Source organism: Trichosurus vulpecula, chromosome 3 (genome assembly GCF_011100635.1).
Source record: "Trichosurus vulpecula isolate mTriVul1 chromosome 3, mTriVul1.pri, whole genome shotgun sequence".
Lineage (NCBI taxonomy): Eukaryota > Metazoa > Chordata > Mammalia > Diprotodontia > Phalangeridae > Trichosurus > Trichosurus vulpecula.
Genome location: NC_050575.1, coordinates 305,889,397 through 305,905,179, shown reverse-complemented (window position 1 = coordinate 305,905,179; position 15,783 = coordinate 305,889,397). Strand labels below are relative to the sequence as shown.

Sequence of the window (15,783 nt, the reverse complement as noted above, 5' to 3'; positions counted from 1 at the left end):
ATGCAATTTGCCCAGAGTAAACTACAAGTATTAAATTCAGTTTGAATGATCTCACCAAAAAAAGTACTAAAAACTAATTATGCTACAAATTTGTTCTAAAATCAAATTGTAAGTTTAAGATATATAAATTTAAGGTTATAAAAATTTAATGTATATCACAAATAGATTTGCATATGGTCATCTAATAGTGGCCATAAATAATCTATGAATAATTTTAATTTTTAAAAAGGATTTTATAGCACTGTAAAAGTAAAATGTGGCAAGATTTTTCAATCTGGTTGTCTCATCTGATTTGTCATAGTCCATGTTTGACGAACATTAATAGCTACTATTCGGTATTCAGTCGAATACCAAAAAAGTGGATTCGTCACATCCCTAGTTATAAACCAATGAAACCCCAGAAACACGGAGAAAAGGTGAAAATTGGATCAAATCTGCATAACGTTCTCCAATTTATTATAATAAACAAGACTTTTCACATGGAGGTACAGATTAGATCAATATGATAAAGTCACACACACACACACACACACACACACACACACACACACACACACACACTAGGAAGGGAGGGGATACTGCAATTCCACACAAATTGACTGAAGAGCAACAATAATGAATTACAAAGACGGACAAAAGTACAAGGAGTACAAATAAATAATTCTTTCAAAACTGGTTTAAATCAGGGAAATTCAAAGTAACATTACAGTATAAAACTCACCTTTCTGTAGTCCTGTCTTCACAGTAGTTTGTGGAACTGTTTCAACCTGTTCAGACAGGAAAACAAGGAATTAATAAAGGAGTTTTCCTCTCTTAATTAACATAAAGGAAAAACAGCACTTTCACCAATCTAAGTTATGATGAGTGGTTAGTGTGTCTGAAATCGGAAGTCAGTCCCCTCTTCAGGGCAAGCTCTCTGTCCCAGGGTGGGGGGGCAGGGTTTAAATCCTAGCTGCCTATGCTGAATACCAAGTGACAACACACAGCCACATGCTCTCTATCGAAGTCCTTTTTCCCACCATTCCCTTGGTGTATGAAGACAACAAGAATACTTTCCTCGGTGTCCAGGAGGCAAGAGAGGGGTTGTTTCTGCAACCAGCCCCGATGTTGCTATGAACCCCTCCCGCCCCAAATACGTTAGGATAAATTTTTACTTACTATGATACTCAGGTTAATGTAACTCACGCCACTTTAAGACCCTTCCGCGCCTGCACTCACAGCTAAGTTGCTGGGAATCAGGACCCTCTCTGTAGAGAGTGCTACAGGGCTCCATACAGCTGGAAGCTCAATACTTTTGCTGCTAGTACAAACTTAAGAAAATAAGTTTGTGATATTGCAAAAGCACTTTCTTGAGTGTCTTATGAACAGTGTTCTTGATCCTACATTAGGAGAGCGAGATTAGAAGTTATTCTGCCAATGTATATGTAAAACACGTGATAATTTGGTGATTGAACCATCAGAATTAAAGAAGGGAAGCTGTTTGGGGAGTTCCTGTTTTGGGCTAAGGATTGCAGTTTATGTTTCCTTAAGATGTGTTAAGTATGCATGTTGAAACACGTTTTGTAAATATTTAAGGATTGTTCTAAATTCTTTTTAAAAAAATTTTATTTTTTTACAACAGGTAAAAAAACATACAACAGAAGCGCTTTTATAGGATACAATTAGTAATACAAATATAAAATCTTCTAAACAATCACTGGTATTGTTCTACTACTAACTATAACACAGTGGCATTAACATTTTGTTTGTCCCATTATTTGTATTCATTCTGCTTATAATTTTAAACTGACTGGTCACAGACTGAATTTGGGAACCAGTTGCAAGATTACAACTTTATTTTGGTAATAAATACTGTAGATTTGCAAGAGCTTAGAAAGATTTTTTGGAATATAATTTCCTAGGTATGAAGTTCTGTATGATAAGTGTGTAATCGGTTAGTGCATCACGAAGTTTTAGTTACATACTTTCTGGGAAAAATTGTTTCATATGCTCAATGATAGCATAAAGCACCCACACTGTCACTTTCATTCAAGTTAAGAAGTTTAAAAATACAAAAGGAATCACTTAAAACAAGAAAATCAACACTCAACATCAAGTGGTTAAAAAAACACAAAGCTCATCTGAATTAGTTCCATTTAGAATGCCTTCTGCCAAGACAATTATCAAAATGGATACCCTTTTTATTTAGAAAAAGAAAAACCTTTTTTTCACTGGGCATCTAAGAAAAAGCAGCAACAGTTTTCAGAAACTTCCTTGAAAAAGTAATTAAACACTTAATGTATATAACCTGATAAGATTATATATACCTCATAAAATTAGTTTAGTCACCTCCCTTAACTCAGAATGATTTTTTTGTTTTGTTTTTAAATAATAAAGTATTATTTATCTGACACCCCAATTACAGGTGAGCGCTGTTCCACTGAAGGAAAAAAACATTCCAAAAAATCTGTTTTGCCAACAAAAAAATCAGATTACCTATGATTATTTGACTCTTAAATATAACTCTTATAGTTAAATTAATTTGATTTGTTTTTAAAATAAAAACATAATACAAACCAGCAGCTTAAACCAAAAATCAAAAGAAAAAAAATGGAAGGAACTCAATGGAGGTTCCACCAAACAAAAATCACTGAAAACATGAAATCATTTTGCTCATAACAGAAATCTCAAAGTAAATGTGTCAGGTTCATTCAAGCGTCTTGCACCATAGGATTCCCGTTTCCTGAAGCCTGACTGGTTCTGTGAAAGTGCCTGAAGCAGGATCACAGGAATGGCTGCCTTAGCAATGGGCACTGGCACTAACCAGCATGTAACATGAACAACAGTCTAGAAAGGAAACCCAATGGGGGAGAAGTTTTTTGTTTGTTTTTTTTTTTTAAAGAAAGAAAAAAGAAAAGAAAAGACAGAAAGAAAAAAGAAGGGGAAGATACTAATATAAGCCACAACATTTACAAATACAATGTTTTAACTCTCTACATGTAGGAAGCCAACCTGCTCCTTTTTGATCTTCTTCTTTGGCACAACCTCAGTGGATTTCTCAGATTCAGAACGAGTTCTAATTGATCTTCTCTGCTGCTTCTTTTCTACAGAACCTGAAAGATATTTTTAAAAATCAAAGAATCCTCAAAATTTAGAACTATAACTAGTTGTTTCTTGAGCTCAACATTCATTCTCCTGCCTCCATGTATTTAAATGAAACTGCTCCCATGCTGGAAATCAATCTCTTCTTTTCTCTACCTTTCAGGATCCCTATCTCCCTTTAAACCTCTGTTCCACTGTCATGTCCATGAAACTTTCCCCAATCTCCCCAGATGTTATAATGCCTTCTTCCATGTATTTAATTAGTTGGGTAGATTTGTTTTATATGACAGTAGTAAGATGATATAAAAATATTTCCTTTTAACAGTTGTTTTTTACAACTTGGAAAGTATTAAGAACTTTGATCAATGCAATAACCAACCATGACTCCAGAGGATGGATGATAAAGCATGCCACCACCTACCAATAGATAAGTGATAAACCCAAGGTGCAGAATGGACATGGCAAAATGTGTAGATCTGTTTTGATTGACTATTCTTATGCTAATTTATTACAAGGATTGTGTTTTTCCCTTTTAATTGGGGAGAGAAAGGATTGAAAAGGGAAGGGGGAACTAGAAATAGTTTGTCTCCCCCATCCCTGGCCCCTTGCATGAAATAAAGGAGGGTAATTGAGAGAAACAGACAAGCAAAGTGACTGTATAAGTAATATACTGAATTTATTTTATACTTTAGAAAAAAAAAAGCAATATGTACTAGGGATGTTTCATATACAATCCTCATTTTCTGTTCTACTTTATACACAGAAATGTTCTCTTTTTTGGTGACTGTTAAATTTGGAACCAAAAAAAAAATATATATATATATATAGTTAAGAAATTTTAAGCAAAGATTAAAATTTGGCTCAAGACTTCTACTCTTAAACTTCTAAAGAGAGTCTTCTTTAGCCCCTTATCATTTAGTGAAATATAAACTGAATAAGAAGTGATCTATGTATATACAGTATGATAAATCAATCACTTACTGAGTATGTACAAAGTACTATGCTATTGACATTAAATAATGGTAATTTTCCTTCTGTAAAGTGCTTTTTGGACATATAAGTAGAAAATTTCAAAAACATCAGGAACTACTGAGACTGTAAGTTAAAAAGTGTCTATTAATTTAAGTAAAACTCATATGGGGAATTTTTCTTTAGCAAGTGGGGCAGCTAAGTGGTACTTTGGAAAGAACATTGGGCCTGGAGTCAGGAAAACCCAATTTCAAATTCTGTCCCAGACACTTAATAGTTGTGTGACCCTGAGCAAGCCACCTGTCTGCCTCAGACTCCTCGACTGTAAAATGTGGATAACAGTATCTAACTCTTAGAGTTACTGTGTGGATCAAATGGATAGTATCTATAAAGTGCTTAGCACAGTGGAAGATCCAAAGACTCTTAGCATCCTATTCTCAGTCTCTTTTAAATTAATTGTTCTTATATATATTTTTTAAATTATGCCTTAAAACTTGTTTTTTAAATGCATTTGGTGTCAACATTTTCTCTATAATGACATCAAGAAACTCTGTGCTTATATTTACAGTGTAATTTTGATGGGGGCATTTTCTTACTTTTGCAGGGCAGAAATAGGAGTAAGTTACATTAAACCCGGCAATCATGTAGTAAAAAATAAATAAAAACTCAAGTGACAGTAACTCTCTTCTACTTAAATTATGAATAAGAAGGAAATAAATAGATTGACCTTTTCCTGATTACAATATTAGACATTTAAAATGACCTACCTTCAACAAACTGAAAAAATGATGAGTTTAAGTAAAAACCTCATTGGGGGAAGGAAGGAGGAAAAAACCACCTTTAGGTGAAAATAAAATTTATGTTCAGGCTGAGGTCAAACTGATCTGACTGTATGCTGATTAAATGTTTCAAGCAAGGATCTCAATCTTCATTTCTATCTTTACTCTGACAGGTTGCCAACAGATATAAAGTAGAAGCATCCCTTGCTGTATCAGTAAGGCAATAATAACAATGCTGATGATAACTGTCAAAATGCCTATGGGGTTCTGTATCGCAAAGTATAGGAGACTCTCCACATAGAAGGTAGAAGAAGTAAACCGTTTATTCAGACACCAGAGAACCAGATCCCACAAGCCATTCACCCAATCTATCAGAGCAGTAAAGCATTCAATACACAGCATCACAACATGGAGCCTCGCCATCCCCAAACCTCTCCGAGCCCCTGCTGGGGTCTTCCCAAAAACAAACTCACAATACAGCTAAGGCAGCCTGTTCAGTTCTAACCATCACCAGGGCGGCCGTTAGCAGCCATAACGGCTCTCTCTCTCCATTTCCTGTGTTATAACTTCCTTTTCCTGTCAGGAAGCTCCTCCCACCACATGAGACTTAGGCTTCCTGTGAGGTAAGCAGGTCACACGGCCTATTAATGGGTGGGAAAGATCTTCAAATCTAAATTGCCACTACACTCGCAGAGAAAGACAAGAACCTGGATCTATGAATTCACTGGTATAGTGAACTGCCCAATGAGGGAACTCCTATCCCTAAAAATTATAGCTTCCTAAATATAAAAGCCATTTGGGCCCAAACGATCAAGATATGGAATGATGATGATGATGAAAGCATTTAACATTTATACAGCACTTACTATGTGTTAGAGGAAGCTAGGTGGCTCACTGGATAAATCACTAGGCCTGAAGTCCGGCCTCAGACACTTACTATCTGTGTGACCCTGGGCAAGTCATTTAACCTGTTTGCCTCAATCTGGGCAGCTAGGTGGCATAGTAGATACAGTGGTGGGCCAGGAGTCAGGAAGACCTGAGTTCAAATCCAAGCTCAAACACTTATTAGCTGTCTGACCCTAGGCAAGTCACTGAACCCTGTTTGCCTGTTTCCTTGTCTGTAAAATGAGCAGAAGGAAATGGCAAACTACTCCAGCATCTTTGCCAAGAAAGCCCTATAGACAACACTGGCATGCTATGGTCCGTAGGGTCATGAAGAATTGGATACAAATGAACAACTGAATAACAATGTACTAGGCACTGTGTGAAGTGCTTTACGATTATTATCTCATTTGATCCTCACAACAAATATTTTTATCTCATTTATTATCCTCTACAAATATTATTTCACTTATAAATGGTAATAATAATAGCTAATTTCCAAGTGCCAGGTGCTGTGCTAAGCACTTTATAACTATCATCTCATTTGATCCTCACAACCACCCTGTGGGATAGGTGCTATTATTATCATCCCCGTTTTACAGGTAAGGAAACTGAGGCGAACAAAAGTTAAATGACTTGTCCAGTTTAATACAGCTTGTAAGTGTCTGAAGCTGGACTTGAACTCAGGTCTTCCTAACTCCAGATCCATTGCCCTATCCACTGTGCCACCTAGATGCATCAACTCTGATGACAACATTAATAATTTTGAAAATGTCATGTAATATCAACATGTTCAATTACAGACAATTAACTTGAAATCTACTACATTCATTCAAGCATTCACTACTAATTTATCCATCACTGGGCTGCGGCAAAAAATAATCTGAAGTGATACAAATGCAAACTTTCACTCTGGTTTTTCTATCCATTCTTTTCCTTTACTCAGCTCCTCTTTCCATGTTACAACTTTAGATAAAGGCATGACTTTTAATAGCATATCCAGTTTAGAAAAGGAGGCATGGTATGACTCTCCTACTGTCAGGGGAGACTGGGTCTGAATCTCATCTCCTGCAGAGAATAATTTTTATGACCATGGGAAAAGTCATTTAATTTCTGAGCTTCAATTTATTTATCCTTCGAAATGGGAATGACTAAAGTACCTACCTCACACCAAAGTAGTCATGAGGATCATGAGACAGTATATGATAGCCAGCATCTAGAAAGAGCTTTAAGGTTCATAAAGTATTTTACATATACATCATCTGATCCTATACAACACTCCATGGTCTTTGATGTAAAGCACTTTGTAAATCTTAAGGTATTATGTAAATTTTGGCTATGAGGTACTGGAAAGAGATAGGACAACAAAATTGGTGTTTATATCATTTCACAGAGGTTTGAAGTTGCAGGCTTGAGTCAACCCAGATCCAGTAGTTCGCTCAGGGAAGTTAATATGAACGACCTCAGTATATTCTCCATTCACTTATACCTACCTGTCGACCCAGATGTTGTTTCAGGAGATGATACATTTTGAGTTGCTTTTTCATTTCTCTGGTTTGGTGTAGAAATGATAAGTTTGTCTTGTCCCCTGACACTTATTTCCGTTTTGTTACCAACTCCCTTTAAAATAAGCCAGATTAAAAACTGGATGATTACCAGGCAAATGGAATCAATTACAAATATGTTTTAGAATAGTCATAATCATTGTTTCAATGCACTACACCATCCTTCATTCTAGGTATCTTATTAACTCATTAATTCTGTAAATATAAAGTCAGCAAGAGGTAGTAACTATATTCTTATTTCATGGCTAAGGTAGAGAGAGAATGTGATTGAGAGACTGAGAGTCATGTGATGAATAAAATCAAAATTGAATCAAAAGTCCCTAGTTTCCTAACACAAGTCAAATAAAACATCTTTAAATACAGATGCTCTCCTCATACATTAAATTAAAATGAAAAGAGCTTGTTACTTTCATCTGGTAGGTATCAGCATGGGAAGTACAAAAGTCTTACTCAAAGCAAAAAGGACCTTTTATACGGTTGTCTCCAAAAAACTCTCATAGCTGCCAATAGACAGAGTTGATGAGCACCTGCAAGTTGTGGACAGAGAGCATATTTGTGCAGGCAAGTCTTAATTTAAGAAAATCTGACATTCAAAATCCCCAACAAAATATAAATTAAGGAGTTATCATTTTATAGAAAGTGTTCTTTTTAAAAAATACTTTACTCCAAATTTCTTTTAAGTGACATATTTGAGTTAGGGTTTAAATCATATAAAAGTTTTAAGGAATGAATCTAATGTATAAATGTACAATTATATCCACGTATTCCTGTAAAATAACAAAACGATTTAAAATATGAATCCATGCATTACTGCCAAATCTATATACCAATTCAGACTTGGACATGGGCCATAAGTTATGAAGAGATGACTTGTTTCAAGGCTATAGGATAGCAACTACCAAACAAGCAGGACTAGTCGAGTAGTGAAGCTACGTGAGAATGTAAATTGCATGAAAAGTCCCTCTCCTGCATCACTTACACTTTAGCAACTATAGAGTTAACAGTTCCAGGATAAACACAGTCGAAGAACTTCTTAGAAATGCATTTACTTGTTGTAAACTGCAGTAAGTAAATATTTCCTGCCCATCTCTGACCCAAAGAAATCAACCAAAATGATGGACTACTAAACATTTTCTGAATGGTTGATAAAAATCAAAGATCTAATATTGGTATCAATGTAGCTTTAAAAGAAATTTTTCATTCTTATAATCAATAATACATGATTTAATAAAAATGATCCTATGCAACCATTATGACAATCACACAGGTCACGAAACAGGCAAAAGACCCAGTTTTTTCCATGACTGTAAAGAGCTAAGCTCCATCTTGGCCACAAATCTCAACATTAATTTATTGCATATGGGGATACTGAAAAAGAAAAAAAACAAACAAAACAAAACCAACCCCTCCTCCAAGGAAATTCTAGCCTTTTGCCTAAATTTCCTTAGCCCAAAAGGACTAAACTGCATTTCAAATGCCTATAAACAAAAAACAAAACAAAACAAAAAAACCAACCCAAAAACCCAACCCACAAACAAAACCAAAAGCTATAGACTTTGGAGGGTACCTTTGTTGAATAAACAAACTGATCGATGAATTTCCCATCTCCCGCAGCATTCTGAAGAGCAAATACTTGTTCAATTTTCACAACTGGAGACATGTTGCACTTCTGCAGATCCAGGCTGCCTTTGTGCATTGTAATGGAAGCCGGTAAAGACTTCCTCGCTGCTGCTGTTTTCCATGCTATTTTAACAGGGGGTGGCTCTTCCTCTTCCACACTTGTATGCCGTCTCTGGCTGTGTCTGCGGAGCTCAGTACTTGACAGTGAGGAGGCTGCCTCTCCTGCATTGCTCTGTTCTGGCTGAGTGTTCAGCACTGCTTTAGGTCTCCGGTTCTTTTTCACTTCTGCTTTGGAGGCAGCACTCTTTTTTGCTTGGGATAAAACTTCCTCAGGCTGTTTGTCAACATAGATGAAAGTATATTGTTCTATCCTTTCTTCTCGGGTCATCTTCAATGCTTTTTCTGCATGGGCAATGCCAATATCCCACTGGGCCCTCTCCCGCTGAGGTCGTGGTTTCCGAATCTTTAGAACAAAAACGGACATACTGAATCAGTCATATCTTAGATGCTCCAAATCTGGTTATACATTTTAAAAGCATAGAACTCCTAGGTAACAAAAATAGAATCCTAACTATTCTTAAATTATTGAGCCACAAACAAATGAAAGGATACACACACACACACACACACACACGTACGTGTGTACATAAAAAAATCCTGATGTGAAGTTAAACATTTACCACTTTACTTTCCCATTTCCACAATAGAAAAGTCTCTAACAAAGGTAGTTTTAATACCATTTGACTGGATAGCAATAATGAAAGAGAAAAGATGAATAAAAGATGACAATGACTTTAGGTGGCTGGATGACTACCAGAATAAAAAAAAAAATCAAGTTTTACAAAGGACAGAATTCTATTTCTCTTACTGATTGAAGAAAGGAATTAGGACAAAGGAACAAAAGATGATAGCTTCTTTGTCAGCAGCACTGTGCATACAAATACAATAATGAGAAAATCCTTGACTTCAGGGAGCTTACGTTCTATATTCTATTAGGCAGAGATTTTCTTTTTTTTTTAAATTTACTTATTTTTAGTTTTCAACATTCACTTCCATAAGTTTTATATTTTCTCCCCCTCCCTCCCCCTTCTTTCCCCAAGATGGCATGCAATCTGCTATGGGCTCTACGTATACATTCCTATTAAATACATTTTCACATTAGTCATGTTGTATAGAAGAATTATAACGAATGACAGAAACCATGAGAAAGAACAAAACAAAAAAGAAAAGTCTTCTTCACTCTGCATTGCAACTCCGTAGTTCTTTCTCTGGATGTGGATGGCATTTTCCACCATGAGTTCTTTGGAATTGTTTTAGGTCCTTGCATCGCTGAGAATGGCTAAGTCTATCAAAATCAGTCATTGCACACTGTGGCTGTTATTGAGTACAATGTTCTTCTGGTTCTTAGGCTGAGATTTTCAAACCAGGGATGGGAGTGGGGCCTGGACAGATTTTAGGGGAACTATGATCATGGATGGAAAAAAAATTACATCTTTATTTTCATTAACCTATCACTGAAATACAGCTTTTGATTCAACTATGAATGCAGGTAAATAACATTGTTCTGAGAAGGTGTTATCAGATTGCCAAAAGGGCACACAGACACAAAACAGGTTAAGAACTCCCCTACACTACGGGAATGTATCATGTTTACAAATAAGTAAACATGGGATACATGGCTTAATACATATTATGGCACTTAATAAATGCTTAATCTATTCATCCCCAACAAGGGGTGGTCAGAGTCCATAACAATTATGGGAATCAGGAAAATCTTTATAGAGGAGTTGGGACTTGAGCTGAGTGTTGAAAAGGAGCTAGGGGTTCCAAGATGCAAAATTAAGGAAGAAGAGGAATCTAGGTAAAGGGGACAGACTATTTAGAGAAATCCTAAGGAGTTGCTGTCTGTACTATCAAGCAATCAATTAACAAGTATTTACTAAGTGCTGGCTATATGTCAGGCACTCTGCTAGGCACTGGGGATACAGTGCAAAGAAATCTTTACTTGCAATGAGCATTCATTCTAACAGGGGTGACAAAAAACACACATATACAACATAGATATAAAATTAATAAATACAAACAAACACAAAGTAGTTAAATATAAGGTGGACTGAGAGGGTAGGTTGGGAGTATTAGGAAGGCTTCATGTAGAAGACAGTGCTTGAGGTGTGTCATAAAAGATGAGTGATAGAGATTCTATCTGAGATAGAATTAGGGAGGGACTGGCCTTCTCAAAAGCTCAGAGAAGGAAGGAGAAGTGTAAGGAACAGACAGAAGGTCAGTCTGGCCGGATTGCAGAATGCAGACTGGAGAGTATTATCCAATAAGGCTGGAAAGACTATTTGGGGCCAGGTTGGACGGAGCTATAAAAACTAAAGAGGAGGTCAGATTTTTATCCTACACGCAACAGAAAGCCATTGGACTTCACAGAGTAGGAGAGTCATATAGCCAGAGTTGTGCTTAAGGAAAATGTGCTTAAGCAGCATCATATGGGATTGTACGGAGTGGTGGGAAACTCAAGGCAGGGAGACCCTAGGAGGCTGCTGCAATAATCTAGGTGGGTAGTAATGAGGCCTAAACAAAGGTAGTAGCTGTGTGAGACAGAAGGGGTTGGAAGTGAGAGATGTTGTAGTGGCAGAAAAGGAGCAAGCAAAGGAGACCAAAGAGTGGTCAAACAGGTAGAAGTGGGAGAGAGTTGTATCACAAAAACCCTGAGAAGAGAAACACTATCTAGGAGAGGGTAGTCAATAGTGTCAAATGGCGTACATAGGTAAAAAAGTCTAAGGAATGAGAAAAGAACATCACATGTGGCAATTAAAAGATCAATGGTAACTTTTGAAAAGAAGAGTTTCAGTTGAATGATGAGGTCAGAAGCCAGACTCAAAAGTGCGCAAGAGTAGGCTAAGAAGTGCAGGTTCCTGGTATAGGATGGCTTTTGGTTGAGGAGGAGGAAGAAAAATTGCTTCAGGAGATAGCTGAATCTAGTGAAGGTTTCTTAAAAATAGGGGATACATGGGCATGTTTTACACAGCTGTATCGGAGGTATCCTTAGAACTCTCAAGTCTTCCTTACTCCAAGTCCAGGAGTCTATTCACCATGCCACAGTGATTTTTTTAAAAATTAAATTAAGAATGATTTTTTAAAAAATTAGAATCTTTAGGTTTGAAAACTTAACATTTTTAATATGACTAAATCCAAAAGGAAATTCTGTTTGAGCTTTACATCTAAAGTATTTAAATCAATGGAAAAATAAGTGAATCCAGTGTTCTTAAAGAAGCAGAAACTAAGACCCTAATGGTTTCTCTAGACTTAGATTCCTTAGACAGCTGATGGAAAACAAAAACCAGTTGCCCTGTAGTGATAAAACCTCCACGACAAAGACAGAGAATACTTGGGTTTTTTGTTGAAGTACTAATTGGAGGAAAAGTAGAGAAATGAGCAATGGGGTTACATGAAAGCCTTTATTCTTCCAGAAAAAAGTGTTTAAACCATGGATCCGGGACAAATTCAACTAAATAGTATTTCAGGGCCATGTAAAGCTCCCAGTATGGTAATCTGCCAAAGAAAATCTTTGGAGAAAAACAAGTTTTAGTTCAAAAGCTCCTGCTTCCTTTTCTTCTAACAAAGAATTTCATCTGGCTACATATCAAATTAGCTAGCAAACAGCATACTTAAGCAGTACTCTGGGCTAATATGAATACTCTCCCCCTACTCTCCCAAACCCCAGCTTTCAGCCTCCTAGTTAGCTCCAAGGAACTAAAGAGAGTTGCAATAAAAGAGACAGGTGATGGTTGGGCATTTCTGAGAAGGCAGATAAAGTAAACATTTTCAAATGAGATACAATATTCAGTGATGGTGGGGCTTAAGGCATGTTATAACACTGTGAATGATGAATCAGATAGTATGATGCAATATGGAGTTAGAGACCTCAGTCTGAATCCCAGCTTGGCTACTTAGTGCCTGTTGAGACCCTGGTCAAGTCCATTTTAGGGGGGGAGGGCCTCAGTTTCCTGATCTATAAAATAAGGGAACTGGAATAGATAACCATGAGGTCTCTTCTAGCTCTAAATATTATTATTGCTGTTCAATAGTGTCCAACTCTTTGTGACTCTGTGGAGCACAGCAACTAATACCATCCGTGGGGTTTTCTTGGCAAAGATACTGGAGTGGTTTGCCATTTCCTTCTCCACTAGATTAAGGCAAACAGAGGTTAAGTGACTTGCCCAGAGTCCCACAGCTAGTAAGTGTCTGAGGCCAGATTTGAACCCAGGTCCTCCTGACTCCAGGCCCAGCTCTCTGTCTGCTGAGCCACCTAGCTGCCTTAGCTCTAAATACATGATCCTACCATTTCACTTTCACACTGCTTAATAGCTTCTTAGTTTTCCTATCAGTACCCTTATTTCCTTAGAAAAGGAAAATAAGTGAAGGTGCTTTAGAGATCGTGATGGTGGTCCTGAGGGAAATGGTGCTTATCTGTATCAGTATTACTACTGTCTTGGCCCACCATTACCTCTCACCTAGACTATTACAATGGCTGCCTGACTGGTCTCCCTATCTCAAGTTTCCTCCCACTCTAATCCATCTTCCAGACAACTGTCAAAGTGATTTTCCCTAAGTGTAAATCTGACCACTTTACTCCTCTTCTCAAACTCTAATGGCTCCCTATATCCCCTAGAATAAAATACAAACTTTTAATGTCCTTTACAACCTAGCCCCTACCTCCCTTTCCAGACTCACTCTGTGGTTCAGACAAATTGGCCTACTCTCTGTTCATCACTCATGGTATTCATCTTCCATCTTAATGCCCTGCCTGTAATGCCACCCTTTATGAGTATAAATGGATCCCCTCCTTACTATTCTGCCTTACTTTACTTTCTTCAAGATGTAGTTCAAGGACCACTTCCTACATGGTTTTTCCTGATCCCTTCAACTGCTAGTAACCTCCCTAATAATCTTGTATTTATTTTGTATGTACTTTACATATGTGTAAATTGTCTTCATCAACATGAACATCCTTCAGAGCAAAGACTGCTTCATTTTCTGTCTTTGTATTTCTAGTGCCTAACAGTGGGTTTAATACATGTATGATTGATGCACTAATCATATACAAATGGGGCAAGAGATGGAAGGGTGGAATTACTGTAGTAATTGCTTTGGTAGAAGACAGAAGGGTACTGTGATATGTCTTTTGTAATAAAGGGATGTACTATGTGGGGCTGGCATTGCTTAGAAAGGATATAAAGAGCAACTAAAAGAAGTAGGTGAGAGGTACAAACACAGTACTCTACATAATGCAAGAGCATAGAAACTAGATCATTCCATTTTCCTATTTAAAAATCTTTAGGGCTTCTCAGCTGCCTATAGATAAAAGGGAAACCCTACTCTGGCATTCAAAGCCTTTTATAATCTGACTCCAATCTCTATTTGCAGCTTTATTTCACACGATTTCCCTTTCTATACTTCACATTCTAGACAAACTGGACTAGAGTAGTTCTGGGGAACAAATGATATAATGCATGTCAAGTGTCATTTGGATCTTATGCACTATGTAAATTTGAGTGGCTATTATGATTATCATCCCCTCAACACAACATGTCGTCTCCTATATGGATCCCATATTCAGCACTTAACATAGTGTCTGGCAACAAGCTGGCCCTTAATAAATGTTTATGGATGAACTAATATCTGAGTATCTGACCAGTCTATTGAAAGTACTATTCATTTTCTACCCTAAGAATATTTGTCTTTATTCAAGTCTCAGCTACAAAGATACTACTTCAGTGATTCCTCCCTTGGTCCCCCTGCCATCTTCTTTCCTTCACTGGATTTTCCTAGGGCACTTCTCTGATCTCTCTTTTGCTTTATCACATTTTAATTTGTAGCACTCCTCCTAATGGCATGGGGGCAGTAGCATGTGGACATCAGCCTGGCACACAGTAGGCACTTAATAACTCTCTGTTGACTGTCTTACTCCTTGTTCCTCACGGCTACTTCCAGGCCACTGTCTTAACCCAATTACATTAATTTTACCTCCTTTGAAGTCCAGGCCATCGTGTTATACCATGCTCTTTGCCTCTATCTTTGTTGCTGGTCACCAACCTACCTCCAGAACACTTTTCCATATTCCACAGTAACTCTGACACGTCATTCACTCTTCACTCTTCAACCTTTTTGAACCACATTTTCTTCAGCAGTAACATGAGAGGACTAAACTGGATGGATGATTTCTAAAGCCTTCTCTAATTCTAGATCCTATAAGTTTACAGGTCTTTCTAGGACACTGTTCCACCAGTCATCACTCCTCTTGAGTCCTCCCTTGTCCAATGGTTTGACCTCTGCCTACAGAAAGCAACATGCCCCCCCCCACACACACCTTCCCTTGATCCTTCTTTCTCCCCTCTTTTAGCACTAAAAATAGTTTACACTCAATGCCTATACTTCCTCTTCAAGCAAATCTCCCCCACACCAAGGCGGGGGGTGAGGTGGGGGAGAGAAGAATTTCTGTTACTTTATTAGAGAGACAGTCTGGTACAGTGGACAGAAAGCTAGCTAAAAAGTCTTGGGTTCAAATGCTACCTCTGACATATACGGGTTGTATCAGACAAGTCATTTTACTTAATACCTCAGGCAGCTCCCTAAGACTATAAATTGCAGAGAAAGTAATGATTTTATTGGTAGAGACAGTTTATTCATCTGAAAGTTCCCTGTACCAATGAAATCATAGTTACAAAATCCTTATCTCTACCTAACTAAAACAACTCTAAGGTCCCCAATGAATAGGAATATGTCATGAAATCACATGGTCTTTTCTTCATTCTCACTGGCTTCTTTGGAGCATTTAATAACTACTTGCTGCTTCTTTATATTTTTGGGTTCTCTGACAC

At 37.3% G+C, this 15,783-nt stretch overlaps 1 protein-coding gene across 2 annotated transcripts in view; it reads right to left on the bottom strand.

Moving 5' to 3' along the window:
• NSD3 (nuclear receptor binding SET domain protein 3) overlaps positions 1–15,783 on the bottom strand; it is a 138,927-nt gene that overhangs the window by 37,339 nt on the left and 85,805 nt on the right. For both annotated transcript variants that reach the window (XM_036749071.1, XM_036749072.1), the window contains exons 6-9: positions 8,844–9,359; positions 7,205–7,331; positions 2,992–3,092; positions 722–767 (exon numbers count right to left, since the gene is read on the bottom strand). In XM_036749071.1, coding sequence (XP_036604966.1) covers positions 722–767; positions 2,992–3,092; positions 7,205–7,331; positions 8,844–9,359 — 790 coding nt within the window. The remainder of the gene's footprint in view (positions 1–721; positions 768–2,991; positions 3,093–7,204; positions 7,332–8,843; positions 9,360–15,783) is intronic.